The sequence below is a fragment of the Ictidomys tridecemlineatus genome, chromosome 11 (genome assembly GCF_052094955.1).
Source record: "Ictidomys tridecemlineatus isolate mIctTri1 chromosome 11, mIctTri1.hap1, whole genome shotgun sequence".
NCBI lineage: Eukaryota > Metazoa > Chordata > Mammalia > Rodentia > Sciuridae > Ictidomys > Ictidomys tridecemlineatus.
The window spans coordinates 53,482,734-53,507,915 of NC_135487.1; the positions used below are offsets into that span (position 1 = coordinate 53,482,734).

Below are 25,182 nucleotides of genomic sequence, written 5' to 3' on the forward strand. Positions count from 1 at the left end.
CAGCATGTACTGCCCTCCTAACCCTCTGACCCCTCCTCAAGTATTGTAGAACTATATACTAAAAAGGATAAAAATGGGCCACGCTCTGCTGAGAGAATGATTAAGAATCATTTCATTGAAATGTTGGAGATATCCCACATGTCCAATAAGTTGAGATTGATAAAAAAATGCATTCAGATAAACCTCTGCAATGGAATGCTAAGCAGTATTGCAAAGCAGATTTATACTATATTCACAATATACTATTAAGTGAAGAGGAAAAAAAGCAAGAAACAAGAGTCAGTTAAGTGTGATCTCACTCTTTTACAAGGGAAGGATTTATATAAAATGTGCTCTATGTGTGTGAGTGGGAGAGTGTACATAGATGAGACAACCTTGAAGGAAATACATCAAAACTTCATAGTGATTATTTCTCCAGATGGTGGGATATTATAGGTGATTATTATGTACTTCTGTGTCCTGTACTCTGATTTCTACATTAGATATGTATCTCTTTATAACAGTTTTAGGGTTTTTTTTTAAAAAAAAATGTCCTCCTTGCTCCAGGTGCAACTATTTTCATGATTAAACACATAAACTGGAAAGGAACCTAAAACACCACTTGGGCTTGCAACATGAGACATGTTCATTTTTTTTTTCTTTTTTGCTTTTATCTTGGTGTTGTTCAATATGCAATCACGATCATATCATCATGATTTTATCACCATTATAATGATCTTGAGTGATCTGAAGCCCACTTAAAACCCTAAGTGAGCAGAATAATTGCATTGTTTTCCATTTCTGTAATCTCTCACACAAATCAATTTACTTCTCTGCCATTACAGGTATGCTATTATTCCCATTTCTCAGATGAGGCAACAGAGACAAGTGCAGTGTAGAGATGCCAAGAGTGAGATGGAGTTCCCTTCACACACACACACACACACACACACACACACACACACAAGAATTGGTGGTGTTCTTGGCCAGTGTTTTAGTGCCCCACCTGTTGGATCAATTACATTCACTCACCACCAACCGAATATCCTTTATCTCTCCAATCCCGACGTTGATTTTCTTCTTCTCATTCACAGGTAGCCGGATGTTTAGGAGGTAATACTTGTGAGCCACAGACCCGATTTCCATGAATGGCAAGACATCACACTCATAGTACCGGCCCTCATGCTCTGGGGTCTGAGGAAGAGCACAGGGTTTGAGGCAGGTCATTAGTTTCAAAGGACTGTGTCTGAATTCTCATACATGGGCCTTGCATCACCAATGTTAAAAAGCACATTAGCAGGGAACACTGGAGTCAAGGTTTCTACCCAGCTACGCCCACCTCAAAAATAAATATATCAGTCACCTTTATGGTAGAACCAAACACTTCAGGTAAAAAGCAGCAAACTCTCTCTTCACACCTTTCTCAGCTCTTCAATCCTTGGTAGAGTCTCACATCAGATCACTCTGAGGGTCTACCAAAGGCTAAGAGAGCTTTTCATTTGTGCCACATCATGGGAGACCTCTGAGGCTCTGTGGGACAGTCCACTCTTTAAACATTCTGGAAGAAGCCCTTGCTGAAGTCCATTACACTCTTTATGATGGCTGATTATTTTTATGGTGAAGTACAAGAAGCTGAAAATATCTTTTTTTTTTTATTGATCTGACAGGAAAAGAAGTAACCCAAAGAGCTTGTGGGATTTGGGGAAGACAGAAAGTCTAGAAAGGTAATAATGAGATTAGTTTGCTAGTGATGGCCACTCAGAATTTCCTCCCTCCCAAGCTTCCTGATAGACTAAGAGGCAAGATGGTAGAAGGGAGCTGAAATTTTAAAAAGAAAATAAGTCTGGTTTCTGGAAAAGACTTCTTGGATTTTCTGGGCAGCAATTTAAGAGAGGACTGCATGGCACACGGGTGTTGGGATTTCAGGAACAGGGCACAGCTTGCTTTTGAAAACTAAATTCTGCGCTACCTCTCCAGGCTCCTGGCTACGTGTGCCTGGAGAGAAGGGGGAGTAGGGGTCAAACGTGGGTGTGTAGAGGCAGGAGCTTCCGCGGGCAGGGACTGTCCCCTGGGTAAGGCAGAAGAAGGTCTGCCATCAACACTGGATTTATGTGCCAGCTTCCGTGTTTGCTTAGCACTTCCTGATCAAGGAAGTGCTACAGGGGAGACCTACTTTGTCATTCCTAAACCTGAGTTAATTCACAGGACCTCCAAAATCTGTCATAAAATTTCAGAGCAAAAGATCCACTTGAAAGTCAGAAGGAAGAAGATAGTAAGGAGTCTATAATCAGGCATGTGAAGGGTTCTGCCCTTCTGTGATCTTGATGGGTTCCTCACCAGACAGTCAGAACTTAGAGCACAAGAAACAGGCAGGGACACAGGCCACTCGTGGCCCATGTGGAGGGACAGCAGGCAAATACCTGTTTTAAATGCTTCTTCTTCCCTTCTCCACCCAATGCAGACATCACTAATCATTCATGATAATCACACTTCTAAGGTGTGGGGGACTCTTATTAGACACTATCAATTGAATTAAGTTGACAGATGAGATTAAGGAAAAAAAAATACAATAACTAAGTTCTGTGGAAAGAATTTTGCTTCTATTTCAAACTTTGGATGTAGGTTGGATAATTCTCTCTACAGAGATGGTATTTCCCTCCCCTCTAAGGCTTTCTCGCATACTTACAAATCAGGCAAGAATTGGGGCTCTGTTGGAACTACTAAAAATACATTATGGGCTCTAATTCAGCCTTAGATTAAGCTGCATTAAGGAAGCTGATTACCCTCTATGGTAACAGCAAGAGACAGTTTTCTGATGTGTCTCCAGTCAGGGTCTTATTTTATTTATAGAAATTAAGAATTTGAGGAGGAAGGTAACAAAACATATTTAGTATGATACCATTTGATGTGTGTCTTGCCCATAGTCTCCATTGGGCTGAGGACCCAGGGCTTTCAAGCCCAGTCACGCCATGTTGCCACCTCTGGTTCTGATGGGGAAGACACTGGAGTGTGGCAGAAAGAAAAAAAAAATGCCTGCCTTGGTGAGACCCAAATGCAGGAACTGTGCTCTGATGGGGACAGTGCTAAGCTGTAGGCCAGGGGGCTCCAATTCTAGTCCCGACCTTATCCCTGGCTGGGTACCCTGGGACACCCCACCTCATTTGGCCTCACTTTTCTCCAGGTAAAGCAAGAAATTCAAATAAGATGATCTCTGGGGTCACTGATTCCCTGCTGAGGGTCTCTGGGTATCAGTAATTCCCTGTTAACACAGAGAGGGCGACATTACCACCCATGAGACAAATTTACTCAAGTTCAGTCAGACCATAACATCTGGGCTTCTGGGAGCTGGTCTGCCTACCTATATTGGAGACAGATTCACTGTGTCCTGTTAGGGCTTTTCTTTCCACACTGAAGTTCTGTTTCTGCCAGTATTTAGGGCATTTAAGAAAAAAAAAAAAGATTCCTCTTTCTCCCTCTCCCTCTCCTTCCTCTAACCCTTCAGTTCTCCCCTAGCTCCAGCATGAGACTGGCTAATTAGGACAAATTACAGCAGGTGGAAACTTGACTCTTTTTTTTTTTTTTTAAAAAACTTCACAATCCACAAGGGACTGAAAAGCTTTCAAGCAATTTCTCATTTAATCTTCAGACTCAAGACTAAATTTCACTGCAATCAAAAAGCATGGATTTGATGATTCATTTCCTTCACACCTTTCAAGGTTTAATATCTTTCTCGAAAGGGATCAACACAGCCTAAAGATAATTAAGCAACTGTCATTAAGAAGCGGTAGCAGGGAAACACCCCTCCCCCCTCCCAGTGTGTAAGGAAAGTGAGAAATGACATTTCCCTTTTCTGAGGATGAAATTCCATATCCAAAGCCCTCTGGCTTATATTCAACCTGTCTCTCCTCGGAAAGATGCAATCAACTTGCAAGGACAGTGAGAAAGGTTTTAATTAATTTCCTCCATTGCATACAAAGATCCAAAAATTTTAGCTATTCCTCTTGCTAGCTTCCTCTGGGTTCTCTCTCATCATCTTTTACCTACCAATTGCCCCCAGGGCATTTTCAGAACAATTCCAGATGGCTGTTTTTTTTTTGTGTGTGTGGGGGTCTCCATATTTGGTGTTTAGCAGAGCCCTTGGTCCTATCACCTGAGATTTTGGTTCAGAAGATGCTATGGTCTGTCTGACCCTTCTAACACTCAAGCTGAAATTTAATTGTTGTTGGGAGGTAATTAGGTCTACAGGGCTCCATCCTCATGCATGGGTCAATTGTGGGAATGGGTTAGGTATTAGGTTGATCCTCTTGTTTTGGGCCCATTTTACCCCCTCTCTGTATCTCACATATGCTTACCTGTTTTCTGCCACATTTTGGTGCAGCACAAAAGTCTTTGCCAGACATCTGTGCCATGCCCATGGACTTCCCAGCCTCCAGAACTGTGAGTCAAATAAACTCCTCTTGTTCATAATTTACCCAGTCTGTGTTATGCTCTGCTATTAGCAGAAAATGCCCTCAAACAGTAGTTTTGATGTGTGGCCTGGGAATCTACATTTCTGACAGGCTTGCACTCGATATGGATACTATTGGTACTCAGTTGGCACTGTGTGTAGTTCTAGTCTATGAAGCTTGGAGGAGGAAGACTTTGTAAAAAGCCAAGTTAGGAAAGGCCACTGTTAGGAAAGGAGAAGGATGAAAAGATTAAAAGTGGAGGAGGAGCTTTATAAAGCTATCCAAGTCTTTCAGGAGCAGCTGATTTGAAGATTTCAAGTGAGAAAAGACATAACCAAGAATGTGCTTGGGTGGTGCCAAGTTTGGCCTCTGCTGTGCTTCATGCACAAAGAAAAGGTCAACATTGTTCACCTGAGGAGACATCAGAGCTCACTGGGCTGTTGATGCCCTTGAGGAATACGAGTAAGGGTAACTCTTTGTGGAGACTTTCAAAAGTGAGAGTCTTGGGGGAGGAGGAGACCTCAGGGCAGCACTTGACATTTGAAAAGGTCCCCAGCTAATTCTACTTTGGTCCTTAAACCATTGAGTCCCACTGTCCTTTGGTGCTTACTGACTCAATACCTGATAAGGAATCTAAGGTCTCTGTCCACAAGAAAAGGTCTCCCTACTCTCCATGTAGGACAATAATTTCTTTCCATGAGCGGTTAGATTTTTCTGGAAGCACTAGAGAAGGGGGATTCCTAAAGAAGGGTCAGATGACCAGGAGTTCTTAATGAAACTGAATTTACCCCCTTGGGTCCTTTGTCTATGGTGTCCTATGGGACTGTTGATCTTCATGCCTGCACATTAGCTGTGGTGGCACACAGGTGCATAAAAAACTATGTGGCAGACACCAGTACTGTTGCAATAGGAACAGAATCTCACCCCCTGAAATAATTGAGCCACATTCTTCAAACCCTTTCAGCTATGTTCCAAAGAACCAGTTGTTTTATGGAAGTATTTCTGGGAAACAACTAAAGCCTTTCAAACAGACATTCCTTCTGTTCTTTTCTCCTTTGTAAGGACATGAAATATCTACATTGCCCTTCTCTCTAAAAGAAAAAAAAAGACTAACGGTTAACCTTTGTGGCTCAAGCTTGCTAAAAAAAATGATGGACACATCTGTATCGTGTAAGCAAATACTTCCCTATACTTGGAGACTGAAGAGAAAGAAACTCCATCAACTTAGACATCAAGGTGTTTTACCTTGGGAGAGGTGAAGGTACATTTGAGTTTCCGTGGCACTCTCTCATGGGCCATTTCAGTCCATTCAGCAAACATGTCATCGCGGTATGCCAGGGACACATCCATGGAAACTTCTGCATTTTCTCCTACAAGTGAAAGGATGCACAATTCAGAAATGGCTTTTGGAAGAATAGTTTGAAAACACTTTAAAAAAATTCTTACAGGCTCTGCCATGAACACTGACAAGACCAAAGAGCTATGTTAGGTTCCTATCAAATTCCCAAACTGAAGACCTAAAAGTCATAGGATTAAATTCTAAGTAGGATTTTGTGTCCCCTCCCATAACCACTCTTCCAAAGTCAAGAGCTGCCACTTAAATGCTTCTAGAGAAAGGGGCCTCAGGCCTTCTGAGACAGTTCCAATAGTGAGATGATGACTCACAGTCAGAATTCATCCTCCTGTAACTTGTACTACTAGGGCTAAGTCTGCTCCTAGGAGCCATATGGAAGGTGAGGTTCTTCCTTCTTCCATAAAGAGTGCCTTAGGTATTTGAAACCCACACCTCCTCTTGCCTGTGTTTTCTCTCCTCTCTGAAAAACATGACCAAGATTTTCAATCACCCTACTTTGGTTTGCGTGTGGGTTGAGTCCGTCCCCCAAAGAACACCTGGTGTGACAGTGCTGAGGTGGTGGGGCCTTAAAGGAAGGTCGTTAGGTCAGGGGGGGGCTTCACCCTCAAGAATGGATTCATGTTGGTCTTACAGAGTGGTTTAAGTCTTGCAGAAGTTTTAGTTCCCTTAAGAACGAGTTGTTATAAAAAGGAGGGCCTGGGCCCTCCCCAGCCTCTTGATTCCTGACTCATCGAGGGATCTCCTCTTGCACGTACTCTCCCACCCCATGGTGACATGCTGACACCCCCATCTCGTCATGTAGGCAGAGTCTCTCACCAGAGGCTGAACAGGTGAGGCCCATCCAACCTTGAACTTCCAAAACTGTGAGTCAAATAAACTTCTTGCTTTATCTGTTATAGCAATAGAAAAGGGACGGAGACCCACTCTGAGCCATGTCTTATGTCCTTTCAGTGCTCTCCCCTGGACACACATGGGTCTGAAAGGTCCTTATTAAAACTAGACCCAAGAGGCTCTCGAATACAGGATCTGCTATTTATCTAACATTCAAAACCCCTTCTTTGTATGGTGGACAAAGTTAATGTAGAAGACAAAGGGTCTTTTCAAATTTAAGGACTTATACATGGACACAAATATACTAATGAGCACATGATTAAAAAACCAATGCTCAAATACTTCCATATCAGTAAGGACGGTGAATGGGTTTACCTCACTATTCTTCATTAAGGAGAGTAGGTTAGTTAAGAATTTCATCTATCCATTTTGTCTATTTTTTACTATGTTGAGCAAGTTCAAAAACAGAGAGGACTTTAATAAGAGAAAAACAAAACAAAAACAAAGCACGAACCACATTTCTAAAATGAGTAAGCCAGCTTCTACTGGGGTTAAGAGACTGGGATCAATTCTTGGCTCTGACTATTCAGCCTTTAAGTCAGTCTCCACATCTGGACTCCTGGACTCCATATCTGTAAAGTAATAGCAATACCCACCTCTAGGGTTGAATAAGAACTAAAGGAGATCAAGTGGGTGGAAGTGCTGAATGCTGCATGGTAAGCAGTAGGTGCTTAATAAATGTCTGCTGAACTCGAACACATACAAGTCACAAGGGCAGCAGATAAAAATAACTGCTAGCTGGAAAATTAGGGTTTTCCTATGAACTGGTCTACTGTGGCTGGAAGCTGAATCATTTCAATGATTTTATAGATGAGAAATAGATGAAGTAGGGTTTCCTGACAGCCAAAGCCTAAACTGCCACAGAGGGAATATTCTCGAAAAGTGTGCCAACATGTGTGAAGGAGCCCCAAGTCATTCAGAATTTGCAAGTGCCTGAGCTGTAGAAGGCAAGTGACAACAGGGTGGCTGAGGGAAGGTCCCCAGACAGAACAGCTGAGCCCTTGGTTCACCTTCATCTTCTCATCTCTGCACAGACCAAGAAGAGACTGGGCTTCAGGAAGCCAGGCAATGCAGAGACCTGGGCAAGAGTAAGAGTCTGTATAAGAAACAGTGACTCCCAATTGGCAAAAAGCAGTGCTCGGAGTTTGGATATGCCCTTGGCTAGGGGCCAGACTGGTTTCAACTGCTCCCTGCTTAGCAGCCTCAGTGATCAACAGGAAGAATTGGTTGGAGCTCCCCTTAGAGAGTCAAATACTAGGAAGGTACAAGCTCTTCACTTCTAACACCAGGATTAGGGAACTGGAAACTTTGGAGATGTTGAAGGGGCACTGGGAGAACCACGGGACTGGTGTACAGATCTAAAAGGCTGCAGAAGTTATCTGCTCCCGTGGGTATCAGCAGCAGTCCTGATAGAGTGCTCGGTGGGTCAGTGGGGATTCATAAGAACAGTATGGGTGGTAGACACAGTCAGGATGGGTCCTTAATCTGGGGCCCACCCTTTAAAGGGTTCTGCCTCTGTGTGGTTTTCTTCATCTGCGCCTGTCCTCACAGGATGCAGGGCTGGGAGGCTGGGGTGTCTGTACACAAGCAACAGGCCCCTCTCTGTGGGGTGGAGCCAGGGGGAAGAAAAGGGCCCAGGGTCCCACACTTCTAGTCAGTCACATTTTGACATAGAATGCCAAGGACTCCAAGAATCCCAAATGCAAACTTGGCCTTCTAGTTCATCGTGAAGGTAAATTGGAGAATGGAACATGTTAGCCTGATTGATCACTTTTAAATATTTAGACATATGGTGGACAGCCTTCTCTGACACTCGCAAGAGTGGGCCCCACAAATGTCGCTGGGGTCTGCTTAGGTCTCAGGGAGAGAGAAAAGAAGAAGGCCACATAGGCTTACTTCCTGGCCTGGCCCCAGCTCCAACCATTTAGTCAAATCTGTGGAGGATTCTCAAAGGAAAAACAAAAAAATTTTAAACACTATTTTAATGTACAATTACTTTATATTAAGCCCCAGTGGCTTCTGGGATTTCATTTAAATTACTTCATTCAATTTTCTTAATAACTCTATGACATGGACACGGTTATATCCTTTTAATGAATAAGTAAGGTGAGGTTCTCAGATATTAAGTAACTTGCATAGAGTCACGCTGCTGCTGGCAATACGGACAGACCCATTCAGAACTACCTCAAAAGACAACCCATCCATCATTTCAGTCCTCCCTCCTTTTTTAAAAAAATTTTGCAACAAGAGTATCCACAATGGTTGACTTGTTTGACTACAGAAACTGCTTTACTGTCTATATGTACTCTATAACATCAGGTGGTATGCATTGAATATATACAATAAATTTATTATTAAAGAGACAGTCCTCATTTTTGTATCACTAACTTGTGATAAAAGCCCCCCCACCCCAAATCAGTCACGAAATAATAGTATTTAGAGTCTTTAATAAAGAACAGTAGCTTCCAATGTTAGGTGCTAACACGTCTGAACTCCCTCCTTCAGTCTCACCTCCACCCTCTGAGGAGGAGGTTATATAAATTGCCCGAGTACACATGGCTAGTAAATGGAAGAGGCTGGACTTCCACTTCCATCTGGACCACTCCAGAGCCCCACTGCCCTCCAGTACCTTTGCTAGTAGAAAACAGTCACATTCAAAAGAAACGAAAGAGCTGAATGAGCATTCCTAGGAGAGCCACTCAACTCCCACCCAACACAGGTCAGAAACAGGCAGCATTCGTGAGAGGCAGCAAAGAAAGTTCAAAATCGAGTCTAGAATCCTCCAGTGGTGCTAACCTTTCCATAAAGGGCCAGAAAAGGATGACATGATCCAAAGAGCTCCGAGCTCCGGAAGGACGGAACTCCTGGAGTGTTCTGCCCCACAAGGGCCCGAGGTTGTAGGCAGACTTCTGAGTGGGAGGGGACCCTGACAGAGGAGGCAGCTGCCAACAGTTAGCTTCCCTCAACAACTGTCAGCTACCAGGCAGTCTTACCTGATCTTCTCATTTTTTAAAAGAGAGGCCAGAAATTCAGATTTTTATGAAACATCTTGCAATTTTTTTATTGTCAATAATTCACTAAAAATAAAATGGAACCAATCTCTGCATGGGTGACCTCAGGGTCACTCTGAGGAGGAGACATCAAGATCTCTTCAGGCTCCCCCACCCCACATCACCATTTTTTTTCCCCCATTTACCTCTCAGGTAAAGATCCCTCTAAAGCTTCCTACGACTGTCCGGTGAATTTCTGGCATGTTCTGCCTGATCCTCACTCACCATCTACGCACGCCCTGTGTCATCTGGAGTACAGGCATTATTAGTTTCTGTGTGAGGAATGGAAGCCAGAACTCAGAAAGCCCCCACCCGAGAACAACCCCCTCCAGTTTTCCAAGAATCCTGTGGTCTCAGAGCCTTCTGACATCTTTCATGGTGCACAGTAAAAATAGAAATAGAGTAAGAACACCCCGTTCCAGTGACCCTCCTGTCTCCCTCACTGGCCTGTCTGCTATCATCCCTGGATGGACACTCAGGTTTCTTCCCCATTAGAACAGGAGACTAGGACTTACTGTCTAGGATTGTGTGATCATTAAATTCATTATTGCATGAAAATTGCTTTGACTAGTAATGAAAACATCAAAGGTTAGGGTTTTGTTTGTTTGTTTTCCTGGTACTGGGAATTGAACTCTGGTGTGCTCTACCACTAAACTACATCCCCAGCTCTTTTTATTTTTATTGTGAGACCGGGTCCAAGGCTGGCCTGGAACTTGACTCAGCCTCCCAAGAGGCTGGGATTATAGGCAAGAGCCACCATGCCCAACTGTTGTTGTCATTTTATCAGAAAATGAGATTTTTATACCTATCTTTCACTCAAAATAGTTGCCAAATTTCAGCAACAGAAGTTCCCTCTATGAATTCAAACCTGGATCCAAAAAAAAAAAAAAAAACAACTCAGAAACAGGAAAATAATGGGCAGAGAAACCCAGCAAAGCTTTGTAGTCAGCTGCCTGAATCATTTTCTCTTCTGCTTCTGATGGACTTGGAAATAAGTTCATCTTTAATGACTACATTGAGTGTAATAAAACACCAGTTTCATGACTTCTGGGATACTGCGTGGGCAATACTTCCCCCTCACACCCTCTAGAGATAATGAAGGCCATGGATCCAATTTGAATTCCCTGGGAGAATCACAGAAAGGCCAGGGCTACATCTGGCACCCAGAGAACCTTCCCTATAAAATAAGGACACCGGTTATACCAGTTCCATGGGATAAAGGTGCAAGGTATCGCATAAGGCACTTATGGATTTGCAAATCCATGATTTTCCACATACCAGACCTGCAGTTTTGGTATCTAAGTCCTAGGTCGTATGGGCTGGGTAAGCTTCACCTATCTCAAATGGCTTTGGAGACATATTTTATTTGGTGGAAAATTTGTTCAGAATACTAGGAAGGGAAGTGTGGAAGGGCACTGTGGTTCACTACACTTACTATTTCCATCCTGTTATGGGGGCGGCACACTGACCTGAAGAAACCTGCACTCCAGGATTCTGTAGGAGCAGACGTAGCCCGCAGTGTCATTGCAGGCAGAAAGATCCACGCTTTTTCCATCCTGGGAATCAACTACCCAGTGTCCTTAGGGGGCCGCTACTAATTACACTGCCTTGCCCTGCCTGAGCAAATGGAAAGTCAGAGAGAAGAGCAAGGCCTTCATATAAGAAAAAAAAGTGGTAGGAAAACAAATAGCTAGGAAAGAGACGAGGCATCCCTGAGAAACCTAGGGCAGCTGCTTAACGTAAACACATGGTCCATGGAGTGGGAGGGAAGGTGACTGGTGGCCTCAGTGCAAGTCCCCAGAGTGTTCCTTACTTATGCTCCATGCACCTCTCCATGTCTGTAGTAGGTATTAAGCAGCCAGGACAGTACAAAGAGCTAAAGTTTTGAGGCAAACAGAGTTAGTTTTGAATTCTATGTTTATATCTGAACTATGTTGGATACATCTTAGTTTCCAACTTTGCAAGAAATAGAAATAGAAATAGAGGAACCTACTAGCTCTAAGGCTGTTGACCACCTGGCACGTAGCAAGTTCTTAAAAATACAAGTGCCCTTTCTGGCTAGTCCCAGGATGGGTATATTGTTGAGCAATTAAGTGAAAATAAAGTGGGGAAAGAGGAGGATAAATTATATTAGAATAGAGATAAAGAATTTTTTTATGGTTGTAAGAAGCTCTTAGATTACCATCGAAATCTTGACTTTCCTGGTCCCTTGCCCTGGGAAAAAAATTAAAGAGGTTTCAAAAAGGCTCATGTGCATTCCCACATTACATAGGGGAGCTGCCAGTCACAGAGTTTGTTTGGCTAACCTCAGAAGGAGGCCTCACAGACCAGCCTCCTCCTGTTCTCCAGGAGACATATAATCTGGGGTTATTTATGCAGCATTCCTTCCCCAATCAAAAACTCTCTGACCTGGCTTGTATTTTCTTGACGCTTTCAATTAAGGAAATAACAAAACCAACCCTGTCCTGTATCCAAGGTTAGGTCTGGCCAAAATGGCCTCAGCTAATTATAAATTTGGCCCTGGCTGTGTTCTTAAGATGCCCTACAGGCCTGGGTGTGAGCAGTTAAACCAATGAATGAGTGCAATTATTTCACAAACCAGCCTAATAGTTTAGTTCATACTACTTCTCTCATCTTTCTCCATCATGACAAGCATTTGCATTGTGGAGAAATATTTTCCATGTATACAAAGACGTGTTTCTAAGCATCATCCAGTTCTCTTGCTATGTTCCATTGCATTATCTCCTAGTTGAAATCAGTTATCTGTCAATGAAACATGACTAGGGACAAAGGAAAACATTGTTCATAATAGGTCCTTTGCAAAATGATAGCACTTCTCAGCTAGAAAACATCAACTCATTCACGTTGTAACCAAGACTACTACTGCGTCAAGGCTGCACAACTGGAAAGGGTAACTGGAACATCACTTGTTCTATAACCAAATGAATATGGAAAAGCTACACCTGTTTGTGTTTATGAGGTTGTTGGTTAGATCTTTTCTCTGCTCCTCCACACACCTACCCAGAGGGACACCCATCTCCTCCTGGGATTCAAATCGCCCTCTCCAGTCCAGATTTCCCCTCCTAAGTTTTAAATCTATATGTTCACTTCCCACTGATATCTCCTTTCCCACGGTTCATAAAGCCATACCTCCCATTTGGATCAATTCTCTCTGCTAGGTGGCTTTCCAATTGATCTCCTTTCTCTTCATCAACATTCCCATTGTTCAGGCCACCATCATGTCCAGTCTTGAGGACCAAAACACTTTCCCATTCCTAATTTTCACAATGACATGAGAAAGCTGATTTCCAAAATACCTTGATCTAAAGTGAAAACTGCTTAAATGACATAATAGGCTAAGGTATGGCAGCTGTTGAGCACCTTGGTTTCATCAAATCCTATGAGATTTTTCTCTCCTTTCACTCAGGCTGTCCACCTCAAATACAGCTTCCATCCCCTCCAGCCTTGGAAGATGGCAAGAGCTCACCTCTGGAGACAGCCAGGCAGCCTGGGGTTGCAGTTACCTTGGTGCCTTGCAACACTGGGAAAGTCACTGAACTTCTTTATCTAAAAATGGAGGTAATGGTAAAGCCCATCACTGAAACCTGGGAGAAATAATCACAGTCACATATGCCAAGCACTCTGCAGAGGCTTGCCATACAATAAGCACTCAGTAAATGCCGGCTGCTATTCCAAGTTTACACCTGAGGTTACTACAATTGTTGCATTCAGGGTCTTTACTAGCACATCAGAGTTTTAAAACGTGTCCCCCTTTTGGGGGCTGGGGCTGTAGTTCAGTAGTAGAGTACCTGTCTAGCACCTAGGAGGCACTGGGTTCAATCCTCAGCACCACATAAAAATAAATAAAGATATTATGTCCATCTACAACCAAAAAATATTTTTTAAAAAGGTGTTCCCCTTCGAAAGAGTGAATAAGACTTCTTTGGGCTGCAGATAGTGCAAGGTATCCCCACAAGTCTAACTCCTGCTCATCTTCTAGAATTCTATGCAGATTCATTCCCTGCCTTTTCTCACTCATCAAAACTCAAAGCAGCTCCCCTCCTCTTGCTTCAACAGTGCTGTTTGCCCAGAATTCTACCACTTATCCTTCTTCAGTGTACATACCTATTTATTTGCAACTCAGTCTACATACCTCCCACAGATTGGAGGATGTTGATCTCCAGGGACTGCCTCAGTCTTGTTCATAGTTATATCTCCCATATCTTCATAAGAGATACTCATTAAGTATTTACCAAATTAATGAACAAACATTCTTTCTTTTTTTTTTTAAGAATAGTGGGAAGTTTGAGAAACTGAGGCTTTTTTAATATTTATTTTTGGTGTAGATGGACACGACGCAATGCATTTATTTTTATGTGGTGCTGAGGATCGAACCCGGGTCCTGCTCGGGCTAGGCGAGTGCTCTACCACTGAGCCACAATCCCAGCCCCTGAACAACATTCTTTTTCCTTCAAATATTCTTATAACACTAAATTTCCTGTCACTCTATCATCTCTGTACCAACCAGGGAGTTTGCTCTATTGTAGTGACATTACACTTTCTTCTCTACATCTACCCTTGCATAATCTCTCTCTCTCTCTCTCTCTCTCTCTCTCTCTCTCTCTCTCTCTCTCTCTCACACACACACACACACACACACACACACACACACACACACACACAGAGCTCAGTGAAAGAATTTTGCTCAAATTTAGCCCATGAATCCCAATGGTCCCAAAAAAGAACAATGTACTGGGATACATGGATGGAAGTGATTCTGAGGGAGGTGATGTCTCCTTTTCCCTTTTCCCTCCTGAACATGGGGATGTACTAGAGTTCTCCTTGAGAGGACCCAGGGGTTAAGAGAAGAGGTGGGATTCAATTCCAGGGGCTAGAAACCAATGACTTATCTGACCTAGTGCTGCTTTAGGGTTTGAGGCTTAAACAAGAAAAGGATAGACCTTTAATGTCTGCATTATGTCCCCCAGTCCATAGGGATCAGACACTAGAAGGGACTTCTGGTAAGAGATTCCACCAAATAAGCTGAAACCTCAAACACTGGATGGACTAAAGAACTCAATTCATTCTTTCTCTACCAAACATCTTTAAGCACCTCCTGGTTTTCACACACAGTTGTGGGGATAAAAAGACACGTAAGGAAAGTATCATTGTCCTCAAATTGTTCACAGTAAAATGGGAAAGGCAGGCATATTCATAAGGAAGTAGGCCGTTAATACTGCATTTGAAGTATCTAGAAAGTATACAGTTGGCACTAAGAGATCAAGAGTGCTGGGTAGGGGCTCCAGGAGTGCAGCGTAGAAGACATGACCTCCTGGATCACCTCATCCAGAAAGGGTGATGTTTACCTGTGAGTCAAAGGACTAGAGTTCACTAGGCAGCAAGCTATGAGAAGAAATGATGGATGGGAGAAGTGCATGTGTAAAAAGTCAGGTAAGCACAAACAGCAGGGAGCAGTCAGTTCAATACGGTGAGGAATGCGAGAGAAAGACTGGAGAGAATGTGAAGGATGGAGAGCAGGAATAGCCTGGGCACAAAAGAATGAAGTTTGCATGGCCTGCTGTGGCATTCAGTTTCAAATGTTTAAGCAAGATTTTGTCACCTATGTGAAAAGCAGACTGCAGGGCATGTGGGGGCAGAGGAAGGTAGTTAGAGAGCCATGGGGAGGCCTCCTGTACTCCAGTTCTCTGTGTGTTTAACATGATATTTTCTAAGAAATTTGTTTTCCAAGGAATTTGAACTCAACAGTGAGCCTATCTTTTTTTCTAACAAAGCAACAGAAATCAGAACCATCGAGAAACTGGCAAGTGTTAAAACACTGGAAAGCGAATGTGGCCACAGCTCTTTCTTATTTGACCATAATCAACACAAATGTGGAGAGAAAACAAATCTGACAGCCAAGGGAAGAAAACACACAGTGGGTGTCTTTGCTTTCTCCCCAGGACACCTTCGGTACACAGAGCATTTGGAATAGCTGATTTGATGGTTGTGAAAATCTACCTGCACCCCCCCCCCTCCTCTCTCTCTCTCTCTCTCTCTCTCTCTCTCTCTCTCTCTCTCTCTCTCTCTCTCTGAATGCAATTAGAGAAGAGAGCTTCGTTCACACTGAATCTAAAAATAGACGATGGCAGAGTTCACCGACTGACAGCTGCCTTCTCCTACAGCAACCAGGAAAGGAAAGGGATGGCTAATTTAACTTAACAACTTCCAAAACAAACAGTGCAGAAGGAGCACAGGATAAAGAGAAAACACAAAGGTCAGCTCTTCAAAGGGCTGGGGGAGGAATGGAGGGTCACTCTGTGGCAGTTTATTAGTCCTCCCAAAATTCTGATGAGACTGGTTAAGTACTCTGCCCAGATTTGCCCAGAGTCCTTTAGGCAAGAACTCAGGTGGGTGGAGCTGTTACAAGAATCCAGGCAAGACCAGGCAGAAGGGCCAGGACTTTCCCTAACTTTTTCATACATCACCTGGACACCCAGAGCTAAGAGTCATACTGTCTTTCTAGATAAGATAAATGTAAACTGTTTTAATTTTTTTCTCCTCCTCCACCATATCTAAATTACATTCTACCTAGCCTGCGGCATTAAAAAAGAAAGAAAGAAAACACTGATCCAGAAAATCAACATGGATCCTGCAGGGGGAGAGAGACCAGGTGTCTTAAAAAGAGTGAACCAGTTCTTTCTTTCTTCCCCTCAGTTCTAAAATGTTTTCAGTTTTCCTCTTCAGTCTGTCTTATCCAGGGAGGGGATTATGGTTAGGCTTCAAAAGAAACAAGGGAATGCTGTGGACAGGAAGCAGATTCTCTCCGCAGCTCTCCCACAGATCTGTTGCTGGCTCTCAGGGCCACAGCCAGCCAGCTAAATGTCAGTTCAGTGCACCCCAGCAGTCCCTCACCACACTACCTCCATCGCCCGGTGACTAAGCTGTTTCAACAGCTGTGTTATTGCTGGAGTGAGGCCAGTATTATTCACACAGAGCATTTGTCTCATATGGCTTATGGGGAGAATTACTGCACTCAGAATTTGGGGTTCTGTGGGCAAATAAGGTCCTTCCTTGATTAATCATCTGGGGCATTTCCTAAAGTTCTGATGGCAATGGGATAACATTCTGCTGCTACCCAGGCTTCTAGAAGATGGACAGATTCATAACATTACAAAGAGGACAAGAGAGGCATACGAATGTGAGGGAAAGGAGAATTATGGACAAGCATGACCCTTGGTTGAGCCATGGAAGATCTCTATTGCCCCTTCCTTGATAAAAGCTACCCACATCAACAGGAGTGGTAAGAAACACTTCCTTTCCATTCTTCCATTCCCTGTCTATCCCTTGAAATCCTTTCTCTGCACTTGCAGCTAATGTCAGCAACTCTTTGCCTCTGCTGACCTCTCCAGGCATCTCTCCACAGTCTTGCCCCTTAGCACCATCTGGGGCAGCACCCTGCCATGCACACCTTCCTTAGCCTGGGACTTCCCTCTCATGCCATTTATGTCCATATCACTCATGGATGTTCATGTCAATTGCTCAGCAAGTGGGTCCCGGTGGCTTGTCATCTCCTCTGCTACTCCACATTCCTAGCCTCTGACTCCACATTGAGTGCGGGAGGTAGGTGCTCCATTACTCACAGATGAATAAATCAACCCACACTCCCTTATGTTGAGGGGTGACAAGAGACAGGAAAAGGTGTTTCCTGTGGGCGGAGGGAATTTCTATTTCTAGTCCAACTACATCTGCTTTCAAGAGCACTATTAGGGACGCTGAAAGGTCAGAAAATAATCCAAAGAATTAATCAATGGGATGGCACTGAATTGAAAAGCTTCTGCATGGCAAAGGAAATAAGAGCATGAAGAGAGAACCTGCAGAATGGGAGAAAATCTTTGCCAGCAACTTTTCTGACAGAGGATTAATATCCAGAATATATAAAGAACTCAAAAACAAAAAACCAAAAAGAAACCCAGTCAAGAAATGGGCAAATGGGCTAAACAGATACTTCCAAAAGAAGAGATACAAGTGGCTTGCAAATATATGAAAAAAAATTTTTAACATCTCTAGCAATCAAGGAAAGGCAAACAACACTGAGATTTCATCTTACTCCAGGTAGAATGGCAATAATACAAATAATAAGTGCTGGAGAGGATGTGGTGGTGGGGGGGACGATACTTTTACACTGTTGGTGAGATTACAAATTAGTATAACCACTATGGAAATCAATTTGGATTTGTTCCTCAGCAGACCAGAAATGGAACCATTGTGTGATCCAGCTATTAGCATTTGTCCTAAGGAATTAAAGTCATCATGCTATACAGTACACGGATATCCACGTTTATAGCAGCACAATCCATAACAGCCAAGCTATGTAACTAGCCTAGGAGCCCATCAACTGATGAATGGTTGTAGCATACGTATGCAATGGAGTTTTGTTCAGCCATAAGAAAGAATGAAATTATATCACTTGGTAGGAAAATAGGTAGAACTTGAAAGCATTGTGAAGTGAAATAAGCCAATATCAGAAAATCAAGGGTCATATGCAGAAGCTAGAGAGTGAAAAGAGAAAAGAGGGGATCTCCTGAAAATAGAAGGGTAGCCATGGAAGAAGGGGACAAAGGGGAGGGAGGAAGGGAGATACTAGATGATGGAACCGACCGAATTATGTTGTTATACTATATGCTGGTGTGAGGATGTAACAACAAATTCCACTGTTATGTATAATTATGATGCACCAATAAAAATTATAAAGCATTCAAAAAGAAAAAAAAAAAAGAGCCCAATTACTGCTGTCCCTTCTAAGTTCTCACCAGGCACCAGCAGATACCACTTTTTGATATTGAATTGACCTGAGAAATGTGTGTTCCTATAAAGGCAGCATGGAATTCATTTAATTTATTTATTTACTATTTCGGAATTTTAAAAATAAATGAAACAATGATTCTTAGAAACTTGCCTTTTTGAGTGCAAGTTTCACCCGTACAGATGCTTGTCAGATAAAAACAATCTCGGGCAATCTCACAACAAGGAAACAAGACCGGTGGTCAGACTGCTAAAGTCTGAAAGAGACTAGTGGATTTGGTGGAGTCACAGCTCTAGCTTATGTGAGTGAGCCATGTGTTAGGAGAACTGCTGCTCCCTCTAGGAAGGCAGGTATTCATTGTACAAGGTAAGTCACTTTACACACTGTGTTCTTTCACTGAGTGTTGAAGTTGGATCCTGTGCTGATGAAAGTTCCTTTTTATTCTAATATCTTAAGAAAGTAGAAATCAAAACAACAGCAGCTGTCTAATTGCCTTCTCTACCTTTAAGGCACTGGGGCAAAAACAAAGAACTGTAAACCATTCCTGCCCTCAGGACACCTACAATGGCCTTGGAGTGATAAGGGACAAGAATTTGAAGTGAACAGTTAACAAATGCAAAAGTCCCACAGCACCAGGTACCTATCAGTACTTGAGGAAAAAAAAAAAATACTTTGTCATGACTATAAAAAGAGAAAAGTGGATTTCAACAGCCCCCCTCCCCTCAACCCCCAGAATATATTTCTGCTGTTGGCAAGGAAAGAAGAGAGGAGATAGAAAGTGCATGCAGGAAGAGCCACCTACTAGAAGGGATCCCGTCTGTCTCATGGAAAAGCTTTGTTTCTGACAAGTTTCGCAGAGGAAAAAGTAGGCTAGAACAAGCTTTTTATTTCCAACCCACCTTTTCTTCCTTCCCATGAATGAGGAGGGGATACAAATGAGAGCAGGCAGCCAGGGAGAAAAATAATATGGCTGGTGGATCCTGACCTCTTGGATTCCTGCCAACAGAGAAGCCCGAGAGGCAACATTTAATTGTGGAAAAACCAGCCTGGCTCTCCTCTTATCTTTTTTCCTCTGTGACTTAAACCCACAATTACTGGCAACCCCTGGATTCCGAGTCACTCAGCTGGTGGTGGCGCAGTGGCTGTGTCTGTAGCTAAAAAGCAACAGGGAGTGGGATTTTACCTGCCCGGAAGCCAGCCCAGGGAGAACATGGCCCTAACCCAGGTTTAGCACTGCTCCCATTAAAAAGTTCACAGATGTCCTCCCATCAGAATACCTCCAAGTGAGAAGTCCAGATAAGAAAAGAGAAATGTGATTTCCAGCTGCTGTATAATTCAAAGGACAAGCGATGAGTCTCCAATCCTGAATTCTACCTTTTCATTTCAACACTAGATATGTGATTCTCAATTCCTCTTCTTAAGGATTAAACTTCCAATTTCTTAGTCTGGCCATTAAGGCAACTCACTGATGGGGCCCCTCTGTCTCTCGGGAGCTTGGATTTTCTCTCTAATACGGACACTCATCTGCAGCCTAATGAATGGGTTCACTTTGCAGACAATGTGTTATTTTGCAGCATTTCATGGTGGAAAAACATGGGTCCTAATCCTGACTTTCTCACCTGAAAATCAGGTGACCTTGGACAAGTCACCTTTCATTTCAGTCTGCAGAGCTTTAAAATTTGTTCTCCAATAATGACCTCATAGAGAACAGGAGAGTTAACCTTGAACATCAATCGTTGAGCATGCATAAAAAATGCATTACAAAGGTTTCTTCCCTCAATCTGAATGCCTTTGCTAGAGTTTTTATCTCCATCCAGAAATGTTCCCATGTCCTCACTCATGTCTTATTCATTCCTTCTAGGTTGTCTCCAAAACATCTCTTCTCCCACTTGAATTATTACTCTATTCAAAACAGCTTACATGTTAATATGTTTACAGTCAAATATAACTAAATCATGCCCCATGGGCACATTTTCCTAAGGATGCTGGGAATTTCTCTAGTATTTTAAGATGTTCTTCAATTGCTTAATTGATCACAATACATAATTTGGAACTCATGGGGCATACCTAAACTATGAATGTGGAACTTCTACCTTTGGATTTAAAACTGAGTTCTATGGATAAGCTACAGGGCTTAGGGTGAAATTATCTCACCTAAACTAAATGCATGAATAAGGCCTATGCACATTTTTCTCCCATGTTTAAAGTCCTTGACCTGAAATTAATAACCACTGTCTTGAAGTAAAGAAGGACTGCGACCAGCATCCACCTGGGCCTTGTTCTGAATACGCATCCCTGCCACATGTTTCTGGGCTTTGTATGCTCTCTCTAGAGCTCATATTTATCTTTTATATTCAAGTCCAAGAATAATAACTACTCTTTTTGACTGAACATATACTATGTGCCAAGCACTTACAAGGTAACAGCTTTACATGTATTATTTCCAGTTTGATTCTTATAACCATTCTCTATAGGTAGCACTACTATTATCTCTATTCTGTAGATGAGGAAATGGGAGTTCACTGTAGTTTTAAAAACTTGCTTGCCAATGTCACATTATCTGTCAGTAGTAGGTCAAGGATTCAGCTCAAACCCTCTGGTTTGAAGTACTTAATCTCATGCTGTCATTGTTGCTCCAAGTTCCTTCAGTTCCGAACAAAATAAGGCTGCCTTTGGATTGTTTGTTTGCCTTTGTATAATATCGCAAATTCCTACATCACCTTTAAAACTCCATCCTTCAAGACTCAACTCAAAAATTACCTTTCTAGTGAGTTCATCATTTCTACTCTGTTTTCATAGAATACTTTGGGCACTGAAGGCATTAGACATGCTGGTACAATTTTTTTCTTTCTTTCTCTCTGAATTAGACTGTGAGCTCCTAGCTAATTATTCTGAAAATATCTTGAGTATTGACTGTGCCTGGGACAATGCTAAGTATGGGGACATAAAGATAAACAACATGCTGTTCCTGCACTCAAAAAATTCAGTCTTGCAGGACAGAGAGAACAAAGAAGGGCAATGGCATTTTTTGAAGCTATATTATAAGAGATAAGCGTTTATCTTTCTTTCTTAAATCCTAAGCAAAATGCTAGCCTGTAGAAATCCAATAAGTAACAATTGAATGAATGAATGAGGTTGGCAAAGGGGCTGAAGATGCAGGGACTTTTAAATTAAAGACCTACCATTCCATTATGAAAACTCTTTGAGATTATTTATATACTGACTCACCTAAAAAATGCTTCCTGTGTTGGTGTCTATGATACATTTTTTAATGTCAGACTAAAAATACACTTCCAGTACACCAACCCTGTCTGCCTACCCAAGGACTAGAAATGAACACAAGGTAACACACCACAGAATAAAAATACAAAAATGTCACTCATTCCAACTCCAACTCTAAGGCTCATCCAATAAAGAAGCATCGAATCTCACTGACCAGGGTCTTCTCAACAGGTTGACATTTGAAAGTGTCTAAAGTTCACTTATTTACAAAACCAAAGGGATACTTAGAACATTTTATAAAGCCAAAGAATCTTGAACAAGTCCTGGACTCTGAGCATCAGAGAGTTAAAAACAGATGGGAACTTAGGGGTTACCTAGACTAATTTCCCACTAAAACCAGGAAACCAGTTCCATAGCACTATCCCTAGACCCATGCAGGATCAAGTCTTAACATCATACACACTTATAACCCTTCTACTGCTCAGTTAGGAGTCTTTAGATAATCCTTTAACCTCCCCTATCTTCAGCTTTTTCATTTGGCCACAGAAAATTATTAACAAGATAAGAAGAAATAAAAACAAATTCTTCATCTGAGATTGGTTGGTTGCAAGCAACAGGATTTCACCTATTCTAGCTTAAGCAGAAATTAGCTAGAAGAATACTGGAGTATCTCAGGAAAAGCAAGGGCAAAATGTGCTGATGAGCTTGCGGGCACACACACACACAGAAAGCTGTCGGAGTAAAGTCATCTTCTGTGGTCCATCATAATTATGCCACATAGTCCTTCATCCTCACTTCCTTCTTTGCATCTGATTTCTCTCTGCCAGGCAACTTTCTCTGCCATTCTGTGCATATGGAAAAACTATGGCTGCCCTGGTGGGCCTCAGGACTGACCAGTTTAAGTGCTGATGGAAGTAGAGCATGAATTATTGAATCGCAATTTCTTACAAGAGAGAATGTGATTGATTCCCCTGGGGCAAGGGCCCATCCCTAGTCTGATTGATCAGCTGTGGCTGGAGACTGATCACACAGCTAGCTTGCCGGCTCAATATGGGTGATAGAACAATCAGGGAAAAGTTGAGCAACTTCTTCAAGAAAAGGGCATGAGCTAGAGCCAAAGCCAACAACTGGCAATGGAGACAACCACTAACATCTCTGGCACAGAAGTATTTTGTAAGGAAAGCACCACCCAGTGCAAGCTATCATTGTGGTCATCTAACGATCCTCATCAGTCACCTTCTGCTTGACCATCATTAGTGGCCGGGTTTTCACAACTTGTGGAGACCGTCATTTCATTGCTAAACACCTCCAACTATTAGAACTCTTGTCTACGTGACAGCAACTTTAAGATACTACATTTAAACAGTTGCAATCTTCCCCCAAATCTTACCTTTCATGAAGGCATAATCTAACTTGTGAGGTCAGGCCTAGGCTTTTCTTTGAAGTCCTAATATGAATAATGGTCAAAGCCAGAAAGAGATTTGTTGGACAACTGTTTGAAAAAACAACCTAGAGCAGAACAATTTAAAAAATCCCAGAATGTCTACTTTAAAGAATTACTACTACCTCTTTTACTAACACTGTTACTCCTAACTATAGAAAAAGAGGAACTAGAATCATCTAGCATTAATGCAGAAATTTGTAGGTAGATATTGGGAAAATGAGTTTTTTCCAATGTGGTCCTCACCACTTTCGCTAGTAGAATTCTGCCTTGCCTAACAAAGGATTTTCCTACCTTTACCTAACTTCCTTTTGCTTTGAAAAGCATAACCCAGAAAATAATTTTAATTCCTTTTTTTTCTTAACCAAAATAAAGGTGTGATTTCCTCATAAAAGAAACTCACAATAGCTATGTTATATGATTGGCTGGCATTTAAATATAGAAAAGAAGACCTAAAGTTAGAAGTTGAGGTAGAAACACAAATGCATCTTCTATATAGTAGGGGGTACCATTACACAATCTGCTGCTGATGGCTGCTCTTCTGTTCACATTATGAATGGCAATGATGTCACTAGGTTTCTATTTTAGTAACCAGGGTATACTTGTTATGGATGCAAAGAGAATCTCCTCTTTTATGTTCTAAACTCAGAGCAGGAAATGAGACAGGTGGGTGATCTGCAGCTGTGGCACTATAAACAGGACCAACCTACCATCTAGTCTAGATTCTAGACTGCACCACATTCCCTGAAGTACAGATGGGGAGGTTTTTAAAAACTGAAAAAAAATGCCATTTTAGAAAGACCAGTGCAACTTCTATCCAAGAATATGAGACTGCTGTTTGGTAGAAGACTAGGTGACCTGTACTGCCTGGAGCCAGCCCCCATCTGAACTCTTAATGTACAACCAGGAGATCCTGCTCTGGTTCCAGCCAACTGTGCCACGGTGGGCAAGTGTCACTCCCTGAATTAAAATGTTTCTTTATCTGGTAAATTAAAGGACTGGTCCTTTAACTTGGGCCAATCATTCATTTGAAAATCTGACAAAAGCCATAAACACTTTTACTCCAACAATGAGTATTAAAAAATAGGACCAAAATTTTACATAGAACATCAGGGGGCTCACATAGCTCTGAACTCCACCTATTGAACTGCCTGAAGATTACAAGCTCAAGAGCCCTATAACATTTCTGCCAGTGCTCAGAGCCACCTGCAATAAGACGGGTGATGTTTGCTAATTATTTCTAGACTGCTCAACATTATAAATGAGTGTTAAGATGCGACCTACCTTATGTAATCCACTTCCTAACGTAAAATTGATCAACAAGCCAATGGCTGACTGGAAAGAGTGGAAGGGACTGGATATACCAAACTATAAACATTACAGACCAGACGTCCCTTATCCAAAATGCTTGGGAGCAGAAGTGTTTTGAGATATATATAATTTAAAATGTTTTGTATGTTCATAAGGAGATATGAGGATGGGACCAAGTATAAACATAAAATTCATTTATGTTTCACATACACCTTATACCAGAGCCTAAGATCATTTCAGTCAATACTTTTAGTTACCTGTGTTTTAATTGGGATAAAAAAGGTCTGGTGCAAAACTCTCCACTTACAGTGTCATGTTGGCACTCAGAACTAAGTTTTGGATTTTGCATCATTTCTGATTTAAAATTTTCAGAACAGGGAAACTCAGGCTGTAATAAAAAATCCTGGAAAGATTTTGAAGGAGCTCTACTCTGCTTCTGGATTTAATTTCTTTATTCTTAAATAGATAATATAAAATCATTGAGCCAGACAGAGGTTCATAGTGATGCTAACAGACAGGGAGCTCTGTAGTGACTTTGTCTAAGTAATGTGCTTACAATAATCACACCCAGTGAAAACAAAGCCAAAGATTCCCAAGAGCCTGCCAATACCAACATGTTCACAATGGTCAATTCCAAAGGAAGAACTGTACACATGTGCTAGAAGATTCCCTCAAGGGAAAGA

The 25,182-nt window shown here is 42.1% G+C and overlaps 1 protein-coding gene across 2 annotated transcripts in view; it reads right to left on the minus strand.

Annotated features, from left to right (window-relative positions):
* Positions 1–25,182, minus strand: part of Wls (Wnt ligand secretion mediator) — a 101,712-nt gene that overhangs the window by 34,001 nt on the left and 42,529 nt on the right. For both annotated transcript variants that reach the window (XM_005332358.3, XM_078026487.1), the window contains exons 3-4: positions 5,673–5,797; positions 1,012–1,173 (exon numbers count right to left, since the gene is read on the minus strand). In XM_005332358.3, the coding sequence (XP_005332415.1) occupies positions 1,012–1,173; positions 5,673–5,797 (287 nt within the window). The remainder of the gene's footprint in view (positions 1–1,011; positions 1,174–5,672; positions 5,798–25,182) is intronic.